The following is a 27,820-nucleotide window of genomic DNA, read 5'->3' as shown; positions in this document are numbered from 1 at the left end:
AAAATAAAATCTTTTTAAAATACATCCACCAGGATATATTGTGCCGTCCTAACGTTTATCTTTTTGTTTCTAATTATCTGATCATTAAGAACTGAGCTTGTTGCTTCCAGTAACTAAATGCTTTCTAGTGTTTTTCAAGAATGTTTTTAGAAATTGGAATGCAGACAGTTCCCTGTTGCTGAGCTGACTTCATTATCTTTGATTTCCAACTTCTTTACAGTCCCACAAAAACATGCAAAAATATTCATGAAGCTGAAACAATAAAATAAAATCTTAACTCTAAAAATTTGGAGGTTTAATGTCCTATAGCTCTAGAGCATAATTATTAGTGATGTAAAAATTATAGCTATTGGAGCTATATTCAGATACTTATGCAGTTGGTGAATTAGTGTAGCACAGCTGTATAATCAGCTCAGGAAATAATGCTCCTTTATGAAAGGCTTAAAAAATTAACTTGTTAGTAAAGACACTTTGTGTTATTTATAGCAGAAGGCTTAAAACGTGGTATAGTTCCAAAGAGAAAATTCTTGTAGAAAATTATGACCCATTTTCCTGTATTTCTAAAGTTGATGTGCAGGAATAAAAGTCTGGGATTGCTGGGAGAAATGCTTGTGGCCAGCAGTATGATATGTAATCTATTCATCTTTAATAGACTGCTACATTTTTAAAATAAAATTTACATAAAACTTAAAGCTGGGCCTTGAACTGAGGAAAAATATCGTTGAGTGGCTCTATGCATGGGATATACAAATGATAGTCAATATTTATTAAATTTCTGTCACATCAGATTTCAATCAGATCTATTAAGTAAACTTGAGAAAAGATTTTAATGAAAATAGAAGGCTTTAAATTGACTTTCAGGAGGGAACAGGAAAGACAGGAGCCTGGAGCCCAGAACTGCATTCCCTGAGAACGAAGAGGGATCCTTCATGGAGAAAGTAGCTGTAAAGCCTGCTCTCTTGATATGAAAGTGCTGATTGGGTCAGATCTACTTCCATCCTGGTAGTGTGGCTGTTCACCCTTGACACACAATTACGTATGCTGTTTGGGAACATAGTCATTGCTACTTGGGGGGAAGTCACTACCTAACTGAGGTAGCCCAGTGTCCCATGGTTGCCTCCTCTGTGATGCTACATGTAGGCCAGCTTCTCTTTGCTCCACTGGAAGCAGGGCTCAGCATCCAAGGAGCAACAAGCCTGAGAAAAGCCTGCATTAGCCTCGAGGAAGACAGAAATGTGAGTGGCTCATGAACATGTCAGGAAGCCCACTGGACCTGCAGGAGAACCATTGAGGCAGAAAAAAGGCAGCGCGAGAGGGAAAGAGGGTAGAAAACGTGAGGCATCTCAGAGACATATTTCCTTACAGAGGCAGACATGGGAGATGCAAGGGGCTCAGATCTAGAAAAAGAGATGTGCTATACATTTTGAAATTCATGCATATGTTTTTTTCATAATACACATTTTCATGAACTTTCTGAAGATTCCTTGTATGCATGGATTTAAAAATATTTTTTGCAACAAAATAAACTTCTCTTTCAATTTTATTTTTTACAGACTTTTTCAAATACCCTCGTATATCTGGCCTGTGTTCTTAAATTCAATACCTACAAAACTCCCTGTCATATAGATGACTACCAGTGCATTCATTATTATCATTATAGTTTCCTTGCTATGATATTCAGGCTTGATTGCTTAATAATATAATGATCTACATTTTCTTTGTGAGATAAATCTTTTTTAAATACCTGCTTTTAAACTGTCTTTCCAATTACACACCCTTGATCCCTGGTACTGACACAGGTGGCTTATGTTGCCTCAAATATTCATGAAAGCACTGACATTATACTATCAGATTAATTGTAATTTCACAGAGGCATCAATTTAAATTACATAAACCAGAGGTGAGGTTGCAAGTCACTGAGCCTGCTCTACCCCTGAGCTTCTTCAGGAAAATGTTCCCTTAGTTGTCATCATTTTAGTCAATTCTATATGTGATGATAAAAACAAAATTTCATTCTGAAAATTACATTAAAAATTAAAGGTGTCAGCCATTGCTGCTGATGGCACAGGCTAAAATTGAAGCAATCTATAAAACTAATGACTTTTAGAAGAAAAAAATGTTGACTTCATTAGAGAAGGCAGTGTTGAAGCAAGACCTTCAACTTGTGATTTATGATGTGAATGGGCCTCCTACAGGTTATATGTGGTAATAAGAAAAAGAGTTTCCTGAAATTACTTAAGTGAATTCTCTGATCTATAAAATATATACTTATCCAATGCAAAAAAGAAGACATTAGTGAAAAGTGAGGATTCATTTAACTTGAAGTCCAAGAACTGAACAGGTTTCAAGTGCAATACAACGCAAGAGGCAGTCTGCAGGTATTCTAGCATCATCACTTCTAGTTAATTAGAATCAAAGTTCATGCTTAACCTTAGCAGAATTACTAAATACTCTAAAGCTAAGCATAGTAGTTTCAAAATATATTTTAGTAGCTTCATGAAAGATACTTATACCCTATATTTATTTATTTATTTGATATTTAAGAGATTGATTTTAATTTTTCAGTTATGCATTAGTATATATTGAAGAGGAACTGATATGATAGAGTTGTGTTCACAAATTTGAAATTCTGAGGACTTAAAAACATTTCCATCTAGAGTATCAAGGGTACATTCTATCCCAAATTATTTTACTTGGCAATTTTTTTCCTTCAGTTCCTGTGACTGCAAATACCACCTAAGGGAATGTTACTGCCCCTGGTTGAGAATCACTGGACCTGGTTACAAAACTCATTTTCTTTCTTTTTGTAGGCATCACCTCAACTATGTGGCTTTCAAATATGTAAAGTTCTATACACATCTGCATGTCAAGACAGTGACATAGCTCCAATAGTTCAATTTAATTGGGGTTGCTGGGACTTCCAGGAGGTTCTTATTCATCAATGGTTTGCAGGAATTTGATACTATTGATTCATAGTTTTCTCCATGGACTCCTGTGTTCAAGAAACTTACATAGAAGCAGAAATGAACACTCAATATGAAAACAGAATTTTTCTCTTTTGGTACAACGGGTGTGTGTGTGTGTGTGTGTGTGTGTGTTGCAGTGTTGGGTTAGGGTAGAGATATAGTGCATGGTTTAAAAATAACACTAATTTTAAAACAGTAAGACTCAGATAAGAGAATTCCAGATACCAATCACAACAAATATTTATAGAACTTATTTCTTTCTTGAAAAAGCATTTAGCACAGAGTTAAAGACACGGCTTAGGATGTCTGCATCCCATATCAGAGTGCCTGGGTACAAATCCTAGCTCCACTTCTAATTCCAGCTTCCTGCTAATTCAGACCCTAGGAGGCAGCAGGTGATGGCCAAAACACTTGGGTCCCTGCTACCCAAGTAGGAGCCCCGGATTGAGTTTCAGGCTCCTGGATTTAGCCTGGCTGAGTCCTGGTTCCTGTGGGCATTTGGGGGAGTGAACCAGACAATGGAAGATCTCTCACTGTCTATTTCTCTCTCCTCTCCTCTCCTCTCCTCTCCTCTCCTCTCCTCTCCTCTCCTCTCCTCTCTTTCTTCTCTTTCTCTCTTTCTCTTCCCTCTCTCTCTCTGCCTTTGTCTCTCTCTCTCTCCATGTGTCATTGCCTTTCAAATAAATTTCTTTTTTTAGTTTTTAAAATGTTTTTATTTTGTAATTTTTTCAATATTTTGCCATACCCACTTTAAATGTAGGTATAATATACATATATTTAAATACTATTTTTTTCTTGAAAATAAGGATGTTAATATCACAGAGTCGGGGCCAGTGCTGTGGCATAGTGGGTGAGGCTGCCACCTGAGGTGCCATCATTCCATATGGGCGCTGGTTAAGTCCTGGCTGTTCCTCTTCTGATCCAGCTCTCTGCTGTGGCCTGAGAGGGCAGTGGAGGGTGGCTCAGGTCCTTGGACTCTTGCACCTGTGTCGGAGACCCAGGGTGGGAGGGGGCTCCTGGCTTCTGGCTTAGGGTAGGGGCAGCTCCAGCCATGGTAGCCATTTGGGGAGTGAACCAGCAGATGGAAGACCTCTCTCTCTCTCTGCCTCTCCTTCTCTCTCCGTGTAACTCTGACTTTCAAATAAATAAATAAATGTTTTAAAAAAATCATAGAGTGAAGGATTCATGACAATGATTATAACAGAGAAAGAAGAGTGTATTGTCATTTACATGGTATGATTTGGTGAAGGAATATTTATAACTAAATGCCCAATGATATGACATCCACACATTTTTACACTCAAATTTCTTTAAAAATTGAAGAAAAGCAAGTTACCTTTTCCTGTAGGTGGAGTTCCTCAAATTATGCTGCCCAGTATGATGTATATTTTGTCTACAGCTGTCAAAGCTAATGCTAGATATAATTATCTAAAAGAGCAGGAATATTTAGTAGCTTTACCAAGACTGTTTGTATTGGAAGTGTATCTGGACAAATGTGCCGTGTTCATCAGACTATCACAGTTTAGAATTATTTGAATCTAATGTCCACAAGACACCAAGCTAGGTACAGATGTGAACAAAGGTTTCTCTGTTGAAATGGGATCAGAGGGAGGAGAGGATAAAGCTGAAACATCTTACCTAAACTGATACCCTATTCACTAAGCACTGCAAAATCTGGTAGCTGACTTCATTCTTCACTGTGATTGTATAATTACGGGTGTACATGTATGTGTATATGTATGTGTATGTGTGAGTGTGTGTGTGTACACAATTGAAGTCAATGGTATCCACTTCATAGTAACATAAATATAAAATTAAATAATTCTATACATTCTAAGTACTTAAGCACACAATGAACATTTACTATTGTTATTCCTGTGTTGTTCTTAGGTCAGGTAAAAAAGGGAATGAGGAAACTCGTGATCATGAATAATCACTTAAGTGGACTCATTGTCCAACATTTGACACAGATCTGATATTTACTGAATATAAATTATTTTCAGTTTTCTTGGTAGAGCATAATAAATAACTGTATGTGGGGAAATATCCATTCCATATGTTTGTGACAAGAATATGGCAGCCATTCTCAAACATAAAAATAATTGTATTCAGAAAATTAAAATAGCTGCTCGAATAAATACTGACTCTAGAGAGATGCAGCTAATTTGTACAGGAGAGATATTAGATTTTAGTTTTAGAAGTTTTAAAAGAGCTATTAAATGTATGTTTTGTCCTCCATCTGGAACATTTGAAAGTCATTTATTTCAGTAGAAAGTCTTTGAGAAAACTGCTTACAAAACAAATTCATCAAGCTTCCATTATATGTCATCATTTTTTAAGGACAGTAGCTTTATTGTTATTGTTCGCAATAAATGGAAATCCAGCTGTGGCAGAAGATAGTTGATGAGTCAGAGATGATTTAAGTCATGCGAGTAGCATTATTCACTAAAGACTTCTCAAATTATATGTATGCATGGAGCATCTTCAAAGAGCCCATGGAAATGCACATTATGGAAAACTATGCATGAATTAAATTTTTTTTGCATCAACAAACTTAACTTTTAGGTCAATTTTTGAATAAAGTTTTTGAGCACCCTTGTATTCATGCATGTTTTGTGTGTATGTATAAATATATGTGTGTTTCTAAATACACACAAGCCATTATCAGTTTTTCTTTTAATCAAAATCCTCATCTGCAGTATATGCTCACTTTATAAGGTGAAAATTGCTATATAGAGTAATTCACATGACTATTTTTAAAAATGGCTAACTTATACTAATTAGGAATTCATTTCTTTCTAATTTGCACACTCTATCAAAACTGAGCTGTAATTAGTGATAATGACCAGGAGATGGCACATTCTCATTTCCTAAGATGTACATATAAGCCTTTGTACAATTCATAAAGTTCATTCACTTTAAAGAGACAGATTTTTAAATGTTATCACAAATAGCACATGTGGGTGAAAAATAAGATATTCAGAAAAAAACAAGAAAATCAAATGTCTCGAAACTTTTGTTACTAATCACTTAAATGCAAATAAATATTTTTAAATAAAAATTAATATGTAAGCAGTTTTGATCCCTTAAACTCTACTAGTTTTTATCCTAATTGTTCAGAATACTTCACAACACTGAATCATGATGCTTAAAATCATCTTTGATAAATTGTGGTCATTTTAAATAATGAAAACATATAAAATGAAATGTATTCCTTAAAGCAACATTCTTTCACTTTTCATGTCTCCTCTTTTCCTAGGAACACTAATGTTTTACATATTTAATTCAGGAGATAGAGAAGCTATCACTTCCAGGAGCACCATGCATGTTTTTTTTTCCAACTCTTCCCTTACTACAGCCTCAGCAAACAAGAAAAAGATACAGTGGCCAGGGCAAGGGATAATTCCTTGTAAGAAGATTTTTTACTGGGTAATAATAAAGATGGTGGAGTAGGGAGGGAGCTTACTGCTCTAGTCTAGAAGATAGTTTTTAAAAAGTGGAAAGAGTGAGGTCTCAGGGAAAGGTTAGGGAAAAAACAGCAGAGGAAACTCTACATAAATTAGAGGAACACTGCAGACTTGCATGGAGGGCATAGACATGCACAACTCAGGACTCCAGCAGCTGAGAACCTCAGAACCAGCTCTGGAATGAGGTGAGACCAGACTGCAGCAGCCCAAGCCGCTGGCGACAAAGCTGGGGGAAGAGCTTGGCAGGAATAAAGCCCTGTGGGGGACAGTGTGCAGCCAAACTAGAAGAGAAAAAAAAAGGAGAGAGGGGCTTGTTTCTCTCTCCCAACTACACTGCCACCCGTGTCCTGTAACAAGCCAATAGAGGGCAGGCATCATCTTGGACACATGTGACAGCTGTGCCAACTTATGTCCATGTGCCCAGTAACGAGCCAAGCAGAGATGCCTGAGTCTGGTAGGGAGAACTAACAGGGGGCTGGGTGCTCGTGAATGTGGAAGGCTTGTGTGCTGGGACTATAAAAACACTGTGGCTGCATGGGAGGGCTCAGGGTGTGGCTTGGACTTTGGGCAATCACTGCAGGAGACTCCACATGCTCAGGTCTCCCTGATTCCCTGGTGAGGGTCAGTGCTGCAGAATCTATGCTTATACCAAGGACTGCACAGATCCTCTGTGTAGTTGTTGTGACAGTAGAGATGAATGTTATGCCCATTGAGGCTAGCACCCAGGCACCGGTCTCCTTTGAGTAGAGGAAATGAGCTGAGACTATGCCAACAGAGATGAACAAAACTGCCTTCTGATTAAAAAAAAAAAGAGAGAGATTTACCATGCCCAAACTGGGTGTTACCTTGGACATTCCCTTTACCCAGAGCTCCCTGGCCAATGCAGCACACACCTCTAGGTATTCACTGAAAAAGCAGACACTCCACTAATCCACAGAGGAATAGTCCAAAGATAAAAGCCATCACAGGAAAAAAAAAACAAACAAGAAACCAAAGAGTATCTCCACAAATGCCGAACAATAAATGCAGCAATTTAAGAAACAATGATAAGACAAAATGACATCCCCAAAAGAATACAACATTTCAATACTAGAAAGTGAAGACAAAGAGACTGAAGAAATGCCAGAAATGGAATTCAAAAAGTTGATCATAGGATTAATTAGAAGTAATCAGAAGCAAATCCATAAACTAATGAAATCCATACATGACATGAAAGTAAATTTCTGCCACAAAAATGAGATCTTAATGAGAAATCAAAATGAATTCTTAGAAATGAAGAATTCAATAGAATAAATTGAAAATGTAGTGGAAAGCCTTAACAACAGAATCAGTGAAGCAGAAGAAAGAATATGCAACTTAGAAGACAAATTTCAGGAAATTTTAGTCAGAACAAAAACAGGAAGAAATTAGAAAACTAAAAAACACTGTTGGAGTTCTAGAAGATACTATCAAATGACTCAACATATGGGTCTTAGGAGTTCCTGAAGGTGTGGAAAGAGAAAGGATTAGAAGGCCTTTTTAGTGAAATAATAAGAGAAAATTTCCCTAATTTGGAGAAATAAATGGACGTCAAGTATAGGAAACACATAGAACTCCTAATAGACATGACCAGAAAATATCTTTACCATGATACATTGTAATCAAACTCTTCACAGCAAAACATAAAGAAAAGATTCTAAAATGTGCATGACAGAAATGCCAGAATACTTTCAGAGGATCTCTAATTAGACTCACAGCAGACTTCTGATCAGAAATCCTATAGGCTATGAGAGAATGGTGAAATATATTTCAAGTCTTAGGAGAAAAACAACTGTCAACCCAGAATACTGTATCCTGCAAAACTCTCATTTATGAATGAAGGTGAAATAAAGGCCTTCCATAACAAACACAAATTGAAAGAATTTGTCACTACCTGTCCAGCCTTAAAAAACATGCTTAAGAATGTGCTACACACAGAACCATGGTCATCACTATGAAAGAAGGTGAAGGCAGAAAATCTCCCAATAAAATTACAAAGAAATCCAAAGTAAAAAATAGGAATATTATGGAAAAATGCCAGGGCAAAGTCATAACTTATCAATAGTCACCTTGAATGTAAATGGCCTCAACTCTCTAGTTAAAACACACAGACTGGCTGAATGGATTAAAAAAAAAAAACCCTTGTTGCATACAAGAAATACAACTCACCATGAAAGATGCATGCAGACTGAAATTTAAAGGATGGAAAAAGATATTTCATGCAAACAGAAACCAAAAAGAGCTAATATCAGACAAAATAGAATTTAACACAAAATAGTAAAAAATGACAAAGAAAGGCATTATGTATTGATTAAGGGATCAATTCAACAAGAAGAAATAACTATTATAAACATATATGCATCTAATTTCAGGGCCCCTGGGTATTTAAAAGAAATGTTAATGGATCTAAAGGAAGACATAGACTCAAATAAAATAGTAATGGGGGACTTCAATACCCCACTTTCAGCAATGGACAGATCAACCAGACAGAAAATCAGCAAGGAAACAATAGAGTTAATCAACACTATAGATCAAATGGGCCTAACAGATATCTACAGAACTTTCCATCCTACAGTTGCAGAATATGCATTCTTCTTAGCATGCATGGAACCTTCTCTAGGATTGACCACATGCTAGGCCATAAAGCAAGTCTCAGCAAATTCAAAAGAATCAAACTCATACCATGCATCTTCTATGACAAAAAAAGAAATGAAATTGGAAATAAACAACTCCAGAATCTATAGAATTTATGCAAACACATGGAGACTGAACAATATGCTCCTGAATGAACAGTAGGTCATTGAAGAAATAAAAAAAAATTATGGAAACAAATGATAATGACAATACAACATCAAAACTTATAGGATACATGAAAAGCAGTGTTAATTGGAAAGTTTATAGCAATTGGTGCCTATATCCAGAAATTGGAAAGGCACCAAGTAAATGACCTATCAGCACATCTCAAGGACCTAGAAAAACAACAGAAAATCAAACCCAAAATTAGTACAGGAAAAGAAATAATTAAAATAGAGAAGAAATAAACAAAATTGAAAAAAAATATATACAAAAGATCAGCAAAACAATGAGCTGGTTTTTGAAAAAATAAACAAAATTGATATAACTTTGACCCATTAACCAAAAAGAGGAGGGAGAAGATCCAAATTCACAAATTTAGAAATGAAAAAGGAAATGCAACAACAGACACAACACACATAAAAAGAATCATCAGAAATTACTACAAAAAGCTGTATGCCAACAGCCAACAAAATGGGAAACATAGAAGAAATGGAGAGATTACCGTACATACACAACCTACCTAAATTGAGCCATGAAGACACAGAAAACCTAAGCAGACCCACAACCGAGACAGAAATTGAATCATTAATATAGGCCCTCCCGAGAAAGAAAAGCCCAGGACTGGATGGCTCAACTGCTAAATTCTACCAGACATTTAAAGAAGAACTAACTTGAATTCTTCTCAAGCTTTTCAAAATAATTAAAAGGGAAGGAATCTGCCCAGATTCATTCTATGAAGCCAGCATCACCTTAATTCCTAAACCCGAGAAAGATACAACAGAGAAAAAAATACAGATCAATTTTCCTGATAAACATAGATGCAAAAATTCTCAACAAAATACCAGCCAATTGAATCCAACAATATACCAGAAAGAACATTCACCTGACCAAGTGGGATTTATCCCTAGTGTGCTGTGATGGTTCAACATTCACAAAAATCATCAATGTGATAATCACATTAAGAAACTGAAGAACAAAAACCATATGAGTATATCAATAGATACAGAGAAAGCATTTGATAAAATACAACACCCTTTCATGATGAAAACTTTAAGCAAATTGGGTATAGAAGGACATCCCTCAACAAAATCAAGGCAGTTTATGACAAAGTCATCGCCAGTGTCCTATTTAATGGGGTAAAGTTGGAAGCATCCCCACTGAGATCTGGAACCAGACAAGGATGCCTGCTCTCACGCTTGCTATTCAAAATAGTCCTGAACGTTTTAGCTAGAAACGTTAGGCAAGAAAGAGAAATCAAAGGGATACAAATTGGGAAGGAGGAAGTCTAACTATCCCTATTTGCAGATGACATGATACTTTATATTGGGGGTCCAAAAGACTTCGTTGGGAGACTATTGGAACTCAGAGAAGAGTTTGGTAAAGTAGCAGGATATAAAATCAACACACAAAAATCAATAGACTTTGTATACTCAGGCAATATCACAGCTAAGAATGAACTTCTAAGAATAATCCCATTCACAATAGCTACCAAAAAAATCAAAGACCATGGAATAAATTTAACTAAGGATTTTTGAGATCTCTACAATGAGACTTACAAAATGTTGAAGAAAGAAATAGAAAAGGATACCAAAAAATGGAAAAATATTCTATATTCATGGATTGGAAGAATTATTATCATCAAAATGTCAATACAACTGAAAGCAATTGAGAGATTCAATACAATACCAATCAAAATACCAACAACAATCTTCTCAGACATAGGAAAAATGATGCTGAAATTCATATGGAAACACAGGAGACCCCAAATAGCTAAACAATTGTATACAACAAAAACAAAGCCAGAGGCATCCACAATACCAGATTTCAAGACATACTACAGGGCATTTATAATTAAAACAGCCTGCTACTGGTACAAAAACAGATAGATAGATAAGTGGAACAGAATAGAAATGCCAGAAATCCATCCAAGCATCTACAACCAACTTATCTTTGACAAAGGAGTTAAAATCAGCCCCCTGGAGCAAGGACAGCATTTTCGACAAACGGTGCTGGGAAAATTGGATCTTCACATGCAGAAGTACAAAGCAAGACCCCTACATTACACCTTACACAAAAATCCACTCAAAATTGATTAAAGACCTAAATCTACGACCTGATTATTAGAGAACATTGGGGAAACCCTGCAAGACATTGGCATATGCAAAGACTTCTCAGAAAAGATCAGAGAGGCACAGGCAATCAAAGCCAAAACTGACGAATGGGATTACATCAAATTTAGAAGTTTTTGCACCACAAAAGAAACAGTCAGGAAAGTGAAGATGCAACTGACATAATGGGAAAAATTATTTGCAAACTATACAACTGATAAAGGATTAATATCCAAAATCTATAAAGGGCTCAAGAAACTCAACAACAACAAAACAAATAATATAGCTAAGAAATTGGCAAAAAGGAAACTTGTTGAAGTGAAATGGACACTATGAGAAACAGTGACTTGATCAGCCATTGTCCCGACTGTTGATGTACAATGTAATACTTTATCCCTTTTATTATTTTTTTCTACTTAATACTATTGGTTGAACTCTGTAATTAACACACAATTATTCTTAGGTGTTTATAACTAGTACTCAAACAGTATTTTACACTTTATGTTCTGTGTGGGTGCAAACTGATGAAATCTTTACTTAATATATACTAAATTGATCTTCTGTATATAAAGATAATTGAAAATGAATCTTGATGTGAATGGAATGGGAGAGGGAACAGGAGATGGGAGAGTTGCAGGTGGGAGGGAAGTTATGGGGGGAAAAGCCATTGTAATCCATAAACTGTACTTTGGAAATTTATATTTACTAAATAAAAGTTTAAAAAAATAACAAAAAAAAGAAATTTGCAAAGGACTTGAACAGGCATTTTTCAAAACAGGAAATAAAATGGTCAATAGACACATGAAAAAATGTTCAGGATCACTAGCTGTCAGAGAAATGTAAATCAAAACCACAATGAAGTTTCACCTTACCCCAGTTAGAATGGCTCTTATACAGGAATCAACAAATAACAAATGCTGGTGAGAATGTGGGGAAAAAGGTACCCTAATCCACATCTGGTGGAAATGTAAACTAGTAAAGCCATGATGGAAGACAATATGGAGCTACCTCAGAAATCTGAATATAGAACTACCATATGACCCAGCCATCCCACTTTTGGGGATTAACCCATGACAAATGAAATCAGCATATGAAAGAACTATGTGCATTCCCAGGTTTATTGCAGTTCAATTCACAGTAGCTAAGACATGCAATCAATCCAGATGTCCATCAACTGAAGACTGGATAAAGAAATTATGGGATATGTACACCACAGAATACTACACAGCTGTAAAAAAAAAAAAAAAAAAAAAAAAAAAAACAGAAACAAAACCAAAATCTTGTCATTTGCAACACAATGGATGAAACTGCAAAACATAATACTTAGTGAAATAAGCCAGTTCCAAAGGGACAAATACCATATGTTCTTCCTGACCTGTGATAACTAATAGAGCACCTAAAAGGCAATCTCTAGAAGTAAAATTGACACTTTGAGAAGCAATGACTTTGAACAGCCCTTATGTTGACTGTTGAGGAACAGGTTTTTTTTTTCTTCATATTATTTATTGAACACTGTGGGGAGCAACTCGGACTAGACTAAGTTACTGGAATTAAGACTTATTCTGTGCATCTGCTCTCCCACAATATGGCGCTGAGAAGGGAGAAACAGCTTCTACACAGCTGCCTCCAGTTCAACCAATAAACTGTAGGACTTACTCCTGATTGGAGGAGAGCAGCGTACTCGGCGTGTGGGTAGCAGAGTTGGGATTGGTAGATGAGGACTATAAAGAAGGAGAGAGACAACATGCACCAGGAACATCTAAGGGGAACATCTATCTGAAGGAACACCTGTGCAGCCCCCGAGAGAGCTGGCCGGCGGTGTGCTGCTCCCCCGCGGAAGTGGGGAAAGTGGCTGGGGGAACCGCCCTTCCACGGAGGTGGAAGGGACGGCAGCCAACCCGGGAAGAACCAGCAGCAAACCCGGGGAGGGCCGAGCAGACAAAAGAACAGCGCAGGGTCCTGTGTCGTTCCTCCACGAAGAGGGGGAGCGACAGAACACTTTACTTAACATAGAACATATGTGTGTAAATTTAATTGAAAATAGATCTTGGTAAAAAATAAGAGTGGGAGTGATCACTGAGGTCATAAATAAGAGTTTTTATAGTTAAATTAACAACAGAAGTCACTGCACTTACTCCCTATGTAGGGCCTCTGTCCTTAATGAGTTGTACTATGAGAATTAACTGCAAAACTTGCTCTCAACCAGTACTTTTTACATTGTGTGTACGTATGTGTGCAAACTGTTTAAATCTTTACTTAGTATTGAGTTGGTCTTCTGTATATAAAGTTAATTAAAAATGAATCTTAAAAAAGAATGGGATAGGAGAGAGAGTAGGAGGTAGGATGGGAATGGGGGAGGAAGGGCGGGTATGGGGGGAAAAAAACACTGTATTCCTAAAGTTGTACCTATGAAAATTGTATTCATTAAAATAAAGCTTTAAAAATAAAAGAGTGGGAATAAGAGAGGGAGGAGGAAGTAGGGTGGGATTCTGGGTGGGAGGGTGGACACAGTGGGAAGAATCATCATGTTCCTAATGTTGTAATTATGAAATGTATGAGGTTTGTAATATAAAGCTGTATAGTTCTGCATATATTTCTCTGGACTTACTTCTAAGGGTACAGTTTAAAAATTTGCCATGTGGCCCCAAATCCCCTTAAGCTCGGTGGAAAAAATAGTATTTTAATTTTTAAAGTGAGCATATAGATAGGATTCAGTGATAAAGTGATCATATAAATAAGATTAAATGTTTGGTAATAATAATAGAATTAAAAAGTAGTGAATGCTGGAACATAGCAAGCAGTTCACACAGCAGACTCATAGAATGACAATCTCTTTAAGTAGCACTTTGACCTCAGAATCAGCCCTCAAGGCATTCTGTTCTGGCTGAAAAGCCCATGAGGGCATTTTAGGCATGGAAAGACGAGACACTGTGGCAAAGAAAAATTTTCTACATGAAGCATCTCTGTAAGTGAGACCCCAGTGGAAAGAAGGGGCCATCAAAGAAGGAGGTACTTTCCTCTGAAGGGAGGAGAGAACTTAATAAAGGATGAAGGCATATTGAATTAGATCTAATTGTGTAGTAATCTAAATCATGTGTCATATATTTTTCTGGTAGTAGCCAAAACAATAACTTAAAATACATGTAAAAATCAAGACATCTTATGAAAATACTGACTTTAAGGCCGGTGCTGCGGCTCACTAGGCTAATCCTCTGCCATGCGGCGCCAGCACACCGGGTTCTAGTCCCGGTCGGGGCGCCTGATCCTGTCCCGGATGCCCCTCTTCCAGGCCAGCTCTCTGCTGTGGCCAGGGAGTGCAGTGGAGGATGGCCCAAGTGCTTGGGCCCTGCACCCCATGGGAGACCAGGATAAGTACCTGGCTCCTGCCTTCGGATAGGCGCAGTGCACCGGCCGCGGCAGCCATTGGAGGGTGAACCAACAGCAAAGGAAGACTTTTCTCTCTGTCTCTCTTTCTCATTGTCCACTCTGCCTGTCAAAAAAAATAATAAAAAATTAAAAAAAAGAAAATACTGACTTTATGATTGTCTCATTTTTCTCAAAAGTCCTAGTGAAAGTGTAAAGATGTGCTCCAAGGGGAATCAAGGAAGTGAGAATTGAATTCCTAATTTATTACTCTGAGATGACTGAGTGAGACATGGGTGCAGTTTTGTCCTTTTATCATAAGAATTAAAAAATATTAAGTTCAGCAAATCTGTAATACTTTAACATTAATATTATTATGATCAGACACTACACAAATTAGGATGATGTTGATCAAAATCATCAGAGAATGAATCATTTTGGCATCTGAATTAAATTGGATTTTCAGAAGAAGATAATAGCTGCCTGATTCTACCCTATTTCTGTTATTAGTCCTTCATCTATGTCTCCATTCAAGTAAATTCATTCAGTTTCCAATTAGATTTATAAACAAAGTAGACTATTGAAAATAATTTGTTTTTCATATTAGACAGAAATAATCATGATGGCATTCTTCCGGGAAACTTATACATTTCATTTTGTCTTTATTGAGAGTTTTCTTTTGTGTGTGTCATATAAAATTTGAGACTTTTATTACAATCTCTTATAACTGATGATTTAATTATTTAATTTCATCTGTCAACAGTAATCACAAGTGAGGCAGTGAAAGATGGAACTTATGTTACTTTAAATTCAAAGGATTTAGTTCCTACATTTTCATTAAATTAATTAGAGTAATATCAGAGTGATTAACAAGGAGGCGATATAATAGCTCAATTACTATTAACTCTATGAATATGTTTTGTTTAATCAAGAGAGAAGAGAGATAATTTTACTCATTAAAGACCCATATAAGATATGAAATAAGTTTCCATTTTCATGTTTTAGATGGGACCTATCTCATAGCTTTTCAGCTAATTTTCATTCGTGTGTGAAACTTGTGTAGTAGAATATTAAAACAGATCTGTAATTCCAAGGTCTATGGGTAAAGCCTAAGTGTTATGTAGAGTACAGATGCATATAGAAAAGCAGATGAAGAAAATTTTATTTTCTCCCCAAGACACAGTTTCCTCATATTCAACAAGTATGATATTAAAAGGTACCACATATCAAATTAGTAGAGTTTCAGTTTTTGCACTCCTGATTGCAAAGGTATTGTGTTAACCTGACCAAACTGGAAAAGTTATACAGCAACAAGTAAAAAATTCTTAATAAATTACTAGAACATCTATTCTTAATAAATTACTGAGCTCTAATCATGTGCATATCTGTGTGCATTTTGAACTGGTTAGTCCATTAAAAACTTCTTTTGATTACTACGAATAATTTGCTTTGAAAAGACTCCAAATATATTGTTCTAATGGTTTTATGAAGTAAATTAGGGTGTAAATTTCCACAGCAAAAATGACTAATCTTTAATAAATAGTTTTAAAAGACTTTTACAAGATCTCTGATTAGGAATAATAAAGAAATAAATATGCAGTGATCTCCAGAAACAATAAATATGCTACAATTCTATTTTGTCCCTAAGTGTACCTAATGGAAATTTATATTCAATAATCACTGAAGACATTGATGAGTAATTTTTTACCTATCATTTAAACCATCGAGATTTTCCTTCTTCCAGAGCATACTTTTTTTTTTTGAAAAGTCAGCTACTTCTTTTTTTTTTTTTACTTTTATTTAATGAATATAAATTTCCAAAGTACGGCTTATGGATTACAATGGCTTCCCCCCCATAACGTCCCTCTCACCCACAACCCTCCCCTTTCCCACTCCCTCTCCCCTTCCATTCACATCAAGATTCATTTTCGATTCTCTTAATATACAGAAGATCAGTTTAGCATACATGAAGTAAAGATTTCAACAGTTTGCTCCCACACAGAAACATAAAGTGAAAAATAATAGATGATTTTTTAAATGATGATGAAATCAGATCAGACCTATTGTCATGTTTAATCCCAGTGAGAGTCAAGTTGGGAATTGATAATTTCTTCTTCTTCTTCTTCTTCTTCTTCTTCTTCTTCTTCTTTTTTTTTTTTTTTACAGAAAATCAGTTTAGTACACATTAAGTAAAGCTTTCAACAGTTTGCACCCCCATAGAAACACAAAGTGAAATATACTGTTTGAGTACTCGTTATAGCATTAAGTCTCAATGTACAGCACATTAAGGACAGAGATCCTACATGAGGAGTAAGTGCACAGTGACTCCTGTTGTTGACTTTACCAATTGACACTCCTGTCTATGGCATCAGTAGTCTCCCTATGCTCCAGTCATGAGTTCCCAAGGCTATGGAAGCCCTCTGAGTTCTCCGATTCTTATCTTGTTTAGACAAGGTCATAGTCAAAGTGGAGGTTCTCTCCTCCCTTCAGAGAAAGGTACCTCCTTCTTTGAAGACCTGTTCTTTCCACTGGGATCTCACTCATAGAGATCTTTTATTTAGGTTTTTTTTTTTTTTTTTGCCAGAGTGTCTTGGCTTTCCATGCCTTCCAGAGCATACTTATAAAGCATCCCTGGAATGCCTAGCACTGAACAAGAGAGCCTGCGTTCCACCCCTCACTGAATTCAAGCTAATGATAGCAGATTACACAGCCCAGCACATTATAATCAAACTTCTGAAAACTAAAGTTAAGAAAACATCTTGAAAGAAGTTAGAGAGAAGGAAATGTTATTTATTGGGAAACAAAAACCCAAATGACAACAGATTTTTCCTAATAAATCCCGAGAGTCAGAAAGAAGTGACACAATATTTTTCAAATCCTGAAAGAAAAGATTCTGAATCATGAATTTTATATTTAGCAAAAGCATTCTTCAACAGTGAAGGAGAAATAAAGACAGCAACCGTAGGTGAGAGACTGTCACCAGTAGAGTTAACTTTAAATACCTAAAGAATGTTCTTTAAACAAACAAACAAAAACTGAAAACAAAAGGCTAGGACTTCAGGAAGGGAAAAAAAAAAACAATGGAATGGGTAAAAATGTTATAATAGACTGTATTTTTCCTTATGAGTTTATAAAAGTATATTTGAAAATTGACATAAAAATTATAGCATCTTCAGACATAGGGTTCTACCTGTATAGTAGAAATAATCAAGAGGTTTACATTTAAAATGTGGGAGGATAAAGGGACACAAATGAAAGCGAGGTTTCCACATTTCTCATGAGGTAGTAAGATGTTTATAGCAGTAGACTGTGGTTTGTTCTATATGAATGCTATATTGCTGACAACTACTAAAAACCAACTCTACAGTGAGATATATTAAAGCACTGTAGGTACATAAAAATGGATTCTAAAACTTTCTTAAGCCAAAAATAAGGTAAGAAAATGAAACAGAAGAACAAGAAGCAAAATGAACAAGCAGAAAATGAAAACTAAAATGGCATAAACAATACCTAATATATCCATAGCTACTTTAAATGTGTTATTTAAATCACATACATAGAAATTAAGAGATGAACACAGTTGATTTTATAAGAATCCAATTATATGCTATCTACAAGAAGTCCACATCAATGTAATGATATAGGGAGAATAAAAGTAGAAGGAAGAAAAACCACTACAATGCATAGACATTTGTTATTATAAAAATCTGGAGTGACTATATTAATACCAGATAAACCAGACTTCAGAGTTAATACATCTTGTAGGAGGAAAGAGACACTACATAATGATAAAATAGCAAATACATCAAAAGACACACAATTTGTATATATTCATAGACTAAAAACTTCAGATCTTCAAAAATGCATTAGCAAATACACAATTATTTCCAGCAATACCAACACCCCACTCTCGTCAACTGATAGGAGTACTGAACAGAAAATAAGCAAAGGAAGCAAACCAAATGAATGTTATCATGAACCAACCGGCTCCTATAGACATTTGTGGGACACTCCATCTTCCTCTGTTTTCTTAAGGTATATTTTTGTCCATGGACTCCTCTGACCAACAAAACAAATACTTAGAAGCTAAATGATTAAATTTATGCAGAATATATTCTCTGACCACAATGCAACCAAACTAAGAATCAATAAGAGACAGTGGAAATCCTCGAATACCTGTAAATTAAATGACACTATTCTAAATAGCCCTGTGTCAAAGAGGAAGTCTCAGGATAAAAAACACATTTAAAAGTGAATAAATGTGAAAGTACACATATCAAATTCAAGTCTTCCTGCTAAAATAGTAAAAGAAGGAATGTCATAGCAATAAATACTTACAACAGAGAAAAGGAAAGACCTCAAATAAATAAACTAAGCTCTGACTTTAAGAAATTAGAAAATTAAGATAAAAAGAAAATCACAGTCAAACAAATGAAAGAAAACAAAAGACTAGAAGTCAATTAAAACTAAAACAGAAAAATAATAGAGAAAAAGAGGTGAAACCAAAAGCTCTTTTAAAAAAAGTCCAACAAAACTGGAAAACTCCAACACAATTAGCAGTGATAAAACAGAATAACTGCAGGACCGGCGCCGTGGCTCACTTGGCTCCTCTGCCTATGGTGCCGGCACCCCGGGTTCTAGTCCCGGTTCTAGTCCCAGTTGGGGCGCCGGGTACTAGTCCTGGTTCCTCCTCTTCCAGTCCAGCTCTCTGCTGTGGCCCGGGAAGGCAGTGGAGGATGGCCCAAGTGCTTGGGTCTCTGCACCCGCATGGGAGACAGGGAGGAAGTACCCAGCTCCTGGCTTCAGATCAGCGCAGCACCAGCCATAGCGGCCATTAGGGGAGTGAACCAACGGAAGGAAGACCTTTCTCTCTGTCTCTCTCTCACTGTCTATAACTCTCTGTCTCTCTCTCTCTCACTGTATAACTCTGCCTGGCAAAAAATAAAAAAAAGAGAGAATAACTGCAAATTACCAACTTTGGAAATAAAAGGAGGGATATCACACAGATATCAGCAGAACAATAAGAGGATGTTAGGAACAACTAACTCTATACGCATAAATTTGACAATCAGAAGAAATGAAACAATTGTTTGAAAAGCAAAAATTATAAATTCTCACCCAATATGAAATAAATAATCTGGGTAGGCATGTAATCATTAGAGTAATCAATCCATAATTTTAAAAAGCTGTGAAATAAATCTTCAGACCTAGATGATTTCACCAGATAATACGTTTAAAGAATTATAACCAAGCCTAAATATTATCTTCCAAAAAATGGAAAAAGAATGAATATTTTCCAGCTAATTTTTGCATTACCCAAGTGTAAAATCATACATAAAGAGTAAATGATACAGAAATAACTAATAAAAAAATCTTAAAAAGAAAATTATCATCCAATAGCTCTTAGGAACATAGGCACAAAAATAATAACCAAATTATAGCAACTCAAATGAATTAATGCATAAAAAGAAATATATTCTAAATATATATATATATATTCCAAGACTAAGGTTTATCCTAGAAATGCAAATCTAGTTCAATATGTACTTGAAGTTTGATCAATGTAATCCACCATATCAACAAGTTGTAAAAGAAAAAAATTGTGATATTATAAATTGTTGCAGAAGAAGAATTTGAAAAAAATCAATATTCCTTCTTGGAAAAGACTCAGGAAAATAGAAATAAAGAAATTGGGACCTGTGTTCCCCAAAAGACATGTTGAAGTACTCATCTCCAATGCTTGTGAATATGACCACATTTTAAAATAGGGCCATGACAGCTGTAATCAAGTTAAGAAGAGATTATCTTGGGTGAGAGGAAGTCCTAGTACAAGATGACTGACATCTTTAGATGAGAAGGAAAAGAGACACGGAGAGGGACACAAAGGAAGTATTTCATATAATGGTGGAGGCAGAGGTTGGAGTGTCATATGTACAAGACAATGGACCCCCATGATTGCCAGTGACACTAGGAGCTGAAGGGTATGGACCAGACTCTTCCTTACAGCCTAGAGAGAAAGTCTTGTACCACTGATATCTTGATTTCTGACTTATAGTCTCCAGAACTGTGAAATAATAAATTTGTATTGTTCAAAGCCACAGTAATTTGTTTCTTCAGTACTAGGAACATAATATGAAAGGAGCAACATGCTCAACTTGATAAAAATCACTTTAAAAATAGTATAGCTAACATCATACGTAATGGTGAAAGGCTGAATGTGTTCCACATAAGTTTGGGAAAAAGCAATGTTCACACTCATCACTCTCATTCAGTGTTTTAGCCAGTAACATAAGGCATAAAAGGAAAGTTTTAGCCAGTAACATAAGGCATTAAAGGAAATGCAGTATGGTTTAGAAATGAAGAAATGTAACTGTCCCAATTTATGGAAGACATGATTATCTGTGTAGGAAATGCCAAGGAAGGAAAAAACAACACTATTGGGCCGGCATTGTAGCACAGTAGGCTAAGCTGTGGCTTATAATGTGGCATCCCATATCAGAATGCTGATTCCAGTCTTGGCTGCACTGCTTCCAGTCCAGTTCCTTACAAATGTGCCTGGGAAGGAAGTACTTGGGCCCCTGTCACCCATGTGGAAGACTGGGATGAAGTTCCTGGCTCCTGGCTTCAACCTGGCTGAGCATGACCATTGTGGCCATTTGAAGAACGAACCAGCAGATGGAAGACACCCCTTTCTCTCTGCTTGTCCTTCTCTCTTTGTGACTGTCTTTCAAATAAATAAATAAATATTTTTAAAAACATCAATGCTAAGCCTAAAGACCCAGTGACATTGCCTGTTTCCTTAGGTGCTTCCTCAATTAATGACAAAACTTGCTCTCAAAGAAAAAAAAGTATATTACTGCAAAACTTAAAAAGAAAAATAAGAAAGGAAGTAGGAGGAAGGGTGGGAATGAGGGAGGATGGGGCGGGAAGTGTCATTATGTTTCTTAAACTGTATGTATTTTTCCATTAATATAAATTTAAAAATTTAATAAAAATGTATGTAGAATGAATAACAATTTATCAAATTCAGAAGATTCAATCTAAGCATACAAATATCAATTGTACCTCTGTATACTTGAAATAAGTATGTGGAGACTAAAATTAAAAACAGCATTTATAACCACTCCAACAATGAAATTTCTGTGTACAAATATATCAAACTTTATAGGGTGTACAAGATGAAAATTATAAAATGCTACAGAAAGAAATCAAAGAAGACCTAAGTAAATGGAGAGATGTACTGTATGTACTATGATATAGTAAATAAAGTATGTAATAAAATAGCAAAGTTTTTGAATGTCAGCAGTTTGATTCACAGATTTAATACATTCCATTGAAAATAAAACAAGACTTTTTATACTTAAATTTCCTTAAAAAATAATAGAACTAGAAGAACTAAAATAACTTTGAAAATGAAGAATAGAGTGAAAGGTAACACTCTACCTGAGTATGATTTTGGCAGAGGATAAATAGAACAGAATATAAGACCCCAATTAGACCAAATATATATATATTTATATATATATGGAGATGGATAAATATATATGAATATATATATATATGGATTGGATATATACATATATACATCCACTTGATTTTTGACAATTTGCAAAAATCTACCCAAGGGAGGGTAAATATTGTTAGACACTATAGGTAAAATAATAAATAATATAATAATATAATAAATCTTAACCTTACTCATGTACCACATATGATTAATTTATAATAGATCACGTCAAGTTTGAAAACACTAAAAAAAGTTTGAAAGAGAACACAGGAGAAAGTATTTAGGATTTAGTGCCAGATGAAGAGTTCTAAGACATGACAGAAGAAGGATGTTACATAAAAGAAAGAAATTATAAATTCCACTTCATCAAAATGAAAAACTCTAGCACCATGAAAATTCCTGTTAAGAGGTTTAAATATCAAGAATATATTTAAAAAGATTCAAAACAAAATGGCAAAATAAAATACATCCAATTACAAAATGGGCAAGAAATGAGCCAATATTTCACAAAAAACAGATACCTAAGGTGAGTAAACATGTGAAAAAATGTTTGATGACTTGCCATTACTCTTTGTATCAACAAATAGTTTGTTAGGGCGTGTAATAACAGTAATTGTCAGACTGGCATTGTGGCATAGAGAGTTAAGCCACCACTTTCAATGCTGGTACCCCATATCAGAGTGCTTGCTCCAGCACCAGGTGCTTTGCTTTCTATCCAGCTCCATGTTAGTACAACTGGGGAGGCAGTGGAAGATGGCCCAAGTACTTGGGCCCCTGCCACCCTGGGGATGGAGTTCTTGACTTCTGACTTCAGCCTAGAACAGACCTGGCTGTTGTGAGCACTGAGGAAGTGAATCAGCAGGTAGATCTGTCTCCTCATCTCTGTCACTCTGCTTTATAAATAAAGAAATATTTATTTATTAAAAAAAAACAGTAATTGCGAGAGCTAGCTTGCTAGGATTTGCCCCAGTTTACCTTACTGTCAACTCCAATTATTAATTGAGTCTTATTTTATCCTCCAAAAAGTCCTTCTTTGGATAGTGAACTTTGTAGTCAACCTAACTATAAAGCCTTGCTTCATCTGGCTTGAAATACAATAGATGCTTATAGCATTGTTGAGCCATTCTCTAACTACTGTATCATTTAATTGTTTACCATTCATTTGATATAAGTAACATAGAATGTATTTATGCATACGCAGTACTTTGTAAAGTTCATGTCTACAGAAAATGCAGGGAGCATCCTGAGCCATAATGACACACAGGCAGTCAAATTACCAGTTGTAGAAATGAAGATGACCAGTAAGCTAAGTACTTCCTTCTCATATTCCTATTTCTCAGGTCTTGTGCAGCATAAATGGGTTGTATGCTCACTATGACTCAGTAGTATGAACCACTTATTTCTCCACTCATCAAAACTTAGCTCCTTGTGTTGAGTAGAAAAATCTCATCATTATTAAAAATGATCTGACCTACACAAGCTCTATAGTGAAAAAAATCAGAGTGACTAGCAGCAGATCATTTTCCCTGAAAATTTATAGGCAACTCCAGTGTATTTAAAATACACTTTGCAGAATTCTCTCCCAGTTGAATGAGAGAAATAAACTAATTTAGTCCCCAACAGCACTTAGAAAACCAGACAACTGCTTAAAACAACTATTTCAATACCCTGGAAATTGAGAGCTGCTTAGGCATGAACACTACTGAAATTTAGACAAGGACAGTGTAAGAAGACATATTACATGACTTCATTTTGTGAAATACCCAGAAAAGGGAAGACTATAGAGACAGAATGCAAACTGGTAGTTGTATGAGACAGCATGTGGGACTGGGAGTTGACTGCAAAGAAACCTGAGGAAAATCTGGAGGGAATGGAAAAGTTCTAACGTTAGAAGGTAGTTATGGCTACAAAATATATAATTTCAAAAAATTATTGAGATTTACAGTGGATGAATGCTATGTATGTGTATCTCAGAAAAGCTGTAAAATATTCTTATATGTTGGACTCTTCAAAGTATTGTCATACAGTCCATGTTATCACGAGTATAACACAGACAGCTATGGTTGAATAGAGAAATAAGAGAGAAAACAGAATTGAGGTACTTACCAAATCATCTCTACTTATTTAAACCATTTGATATTCCTACACTACTACTTCAAAATAATCCATTTGTTTTTGAAAAGATACATTGAATCATCCTTTGTAAAAATAGAAATATTATCCTAAATTTCAGGATCCAATTGTTTACTTTTGCTTCTTTTGGTCTTCACTCTTGTATGCCCTATTTTCCAATTTTTAAGTCAAAATTTATAAAGTTTATAAAGTTTTAAGTCATAGAAGCATACTGTCCTGGTTTAATCAGCAAAATATTATCTACCAGATTTTCCTTCTTAAATTTCATTCCATAGCTCAGCATAAATTATACTCACAAAACGAGTTCACATAATTTTGTTTGATATATTACCTTGTCTGACTTGTCAGCCTGAAGTTAACAACAGATTCCTTAAATAAACCAAGTCCTTTAATGTTAATGACGTCATCCACATCAGGCTCAGTAGCAATCAACATCATGGGAAACTTCCAAATTCCTTGTGTTAGGCACTCTATTTTCAGTGTAATATGAGCCCTTGAACACAAAAACATTTAATAAGTGCTACAGGAAAGCAAGCAAAGGGAATGAAGATAGTAAACCCTTATCTAAGTTCAAAATGTAAGTAAACCTTATGGTTTCAGCAAATGGGCCCAAGTTTTAGGCTAATAGTTACTTTGGGAGATTTTCTTGCAAAATGAAGTCCTGTAAGAAAGTGTTTTCCACTCTTGTTTTACATACAGAAAGTATATTTTCTGTGAATGCCTAAAAAACCCCATATAATTGACTCAAATTGAAGCATTTTAAAAATGAAAGCATAAGGGTTGGTTCTGCATGTAGCAGGTTAAGCCACCACCTCAATGCCAACATCCCATATGGGGGCTGGTTCTATTCCCAGCTGCTCCACTTCAGATCCAGCTCCTTGTTAATGTCCCTGGGAAAGCAGCAGAAGATGGACTAAGGGCTTGGGCCCCTGCTCCCACATGGGAGACCTGGATGAAGCATCTAGCTCTGGCTTCGGTATGGCACAGCCCTGGCCTTTGTGGCCATTTGGGGAGTGATACAGCAGATGGAAGATCTCTCTCTGTCTCTCCCTCTCTCGGTAACTCTGCCTTTCAAATAAAATAAATAAATAAATGTTTATAAAAACAATATTACAGTAATTGTCACATCATCAAATTAATAAAATACCAAGTTAAAAGTGAAAAATACTAAAAAGAGGGGCTGGTGTTGTGGTATAGTGGGTAAAGCCGATGCCAGCATCCCAGAAGAGTGCCAGTTCAGGTCTTAGCTGCTCTACTTCGGATCCAGCTCCCAGCTAATGGCTTATGAAAAGCAACGGAAGATGGCCTGAATGCCTGGGCCCTTGCCACCCATGAGGGAGACCTTAATGAAGTTCCTGGCTCCTGGTTTCTGCCTGGCCCAGCCCTTGGCCACTGCAGCCACTTGGGGAATAAACCAGCAGATGGGAGATCTCTTTCTCTGTCTCCCTCTCCCTTTGTAACTCTGACTTTCAAATAATTAATAACTCTTTAAAAAGAAAAGAAAAATACTAGCAAAGAAACAGATAACAATAAACTTGAAAGAAAAGATCAAAGTCAATCAAATCAATATCAATATTCATAGTGTATTTTTGTAGGTTTATTACTGCTTCCTGAAAATGACTCTGGTGTCCTAGTTATTGGATCACATATTCATGTCCACTTTAAACATGTACAGCTACATGAAATGCACAGTTGAACTTTAGAAATAATCAAAACCACAAGTAATACTTTTAACTATTTTTTCTTTGCCAGAATGAATTTTATATTTTGTGTATATTGTGGTTCTTATCAGTGTCTCTGCATACACTAAAAGCCCTATTTCAGATGTTGCATAGCATACAGTATTTCTAGGTGCTAAATATAAGTTGCCCCAAAAGTAAATATACTCTAGGTGAGGTTTCCCCAATGACAGATACCCAAAGCCCACTATTCTCATAGATCCACTTATGTTTTCCTAAGGGGCTGTGAAATGGTATGATATATTCTTTAAAGATTTATTTATTTATTTGAAAGTCAGAGTTACAGAGAGAGAGGAAGAGAGGCAGGGAGAGAGAGAGAGAGGCCTTCCATTTGAAGGTTTACTCCCCAATTGGCTGCAATGGCTGGAGATGAGCAGATCTAAAGCCAGGAGCCAGGAGCTTCTTACGGGTCTCCAACGCAGGTGCAGGGGCCCAAGGACTTGAGCCATCTTCTACTGCTTTCCCAGGCCATAGCAGAGAGCTGGATCAGAAGTGGAGCAGCCAGGTCTTGAACCAGCACCCATATGGGATGCCAGCGCTTCAGGCCAGGGCGTTAACCTGCAGTGCCACAGCGCCAGCCCCAAAATGGTATGATATTGAGTGGTCAAGGCTAATGAAAGCAGTTGCAATGTAGAACATGGTTTAAATATTTTTATCATTTGAAATGGTTCTGAGAAGTTACATGAATGTGGTATCATGTTGCAACCATACAAATGGTTTCAAAAAGTTCATGGAAAGTACATATTATGAAAAACCTGAGTAGATATAAAAAATTTCTGCAGTAAAATAAACATCTTCTAATTTTAAATATCTTTTTGATGCCCCCAAGTACATCATCAAGTTAGTTTTTCTTTTCAAAATTTCATAAAACATAGTTCTCTTTTGTTAATATGATATCCTAACAACCTTAGAGTTCTTATAATTCTTAAATGAAATATGATTTCCAATCATCTGAACTATTTTTTCTCATTAGAATAATTTTCATAGCTTGATATCTAGAAATCACCTAGCTTCAACTATTTTTCTCAACAGCATCAAACAAGTAATATTCAAATATTGAAAGATGGGGAAAAAAAGCAACATTATTCAGTTAAAATGAGCAATAAAAATTTTAAAGAAAGGAAGAAAGAAAACACATTTACCTCAATGGTCTTTTCGGTGTAAATTTCAGACAGAAGGTTAATGTTATTGCTTCTTTCTTGATATTATAAGATTTCTTGATCAGATATAAAGACACGCAGGATTTCAAGTTAGACTTCATATATTCAGATTCATATAGAATTTCATATTCAAATTCATATCTTATAGGTATTTCTAAGAAAATCAAGATGAAAATATGCTTCAATTTAATTAAATATGCAGATATTGGGCATCAAATTAATCATAAATGGATAGTTAGATGAAGGATGAGATTATGTGTTAGTTTTGTACCATAATGTCTACTGCATTGCCAGGTAATATGAGAAGCCTTCAAAAAGTGTATTTTGAAATGTGTATATTTAAAAAATATGCATGCATTTCAAAACTTTCTGCACCAAATAAATTTGTATTATAGTTCAGTTTTCCATGAACCTCTCAAAGTCCCCCTGTATGATAGTGCTCAGTATACTTTTATTAAAAGTTGATAAATAAGTGAATGAATAAAAAATAGAAATTAATTGTCACCATTAGAATCTGTAGAGCAGGAAAAATCAAATGAAAATGAATCAATATTAACCATAAT

The 27,820-nt window shown here is 35.7% G+C and overlaps 1 protein-coding gene across 1 annotated transcript in view; it reads right to left on the bottom strand.

Annotated features, from left to right (window-relative positions):
* Positions 1 to 27,820, bottom strand: part of CFAP47 (cilia and flagella associated protein 47) — a 375,387-nt gene that overhangs the window by 8,332 nt on the left and 339,235 nt on the right. The window contains exons 63-64 of the mRNA XM_089324690.1: positions 27,240 to 27,411; positions 24,690 to 24,851 (exon numbers count right to left, since the gene is read on the bottom strand). Of these exons, the coding sequence (XP_089180816.1) occupies positions 24,690 to 24,851; positions 27,240 to 27,411 (334 nt within the window). The remainder of the gene's footprint in view (positions 1 to 24,689; positions 24,852 to 27,239; positions 27,412 to 27,820) is intronic.

Source organism: Oryctolagus cuniculus, chromosome X (genome assembly GCF_051225735.1).
Source record: "Oryctolagus cuniculus isolate XC-2025 breed Fujian yellow rabbit chromosome X, ASM5122573v1, whole genome shotgun sequence".
NCBI classification, from domain to species: Eukaryota; Metazoa; Chordata; class Mammalia; order Lagomorpha; family Leporidae; genus Oryctolagus; species Oryctolagus cuniculus.
The sequence above is the reverse complement of the archived record's forward strand: the minus strand, read 5'-3'. Positions and strand labels throughout refer to the sequence as shown.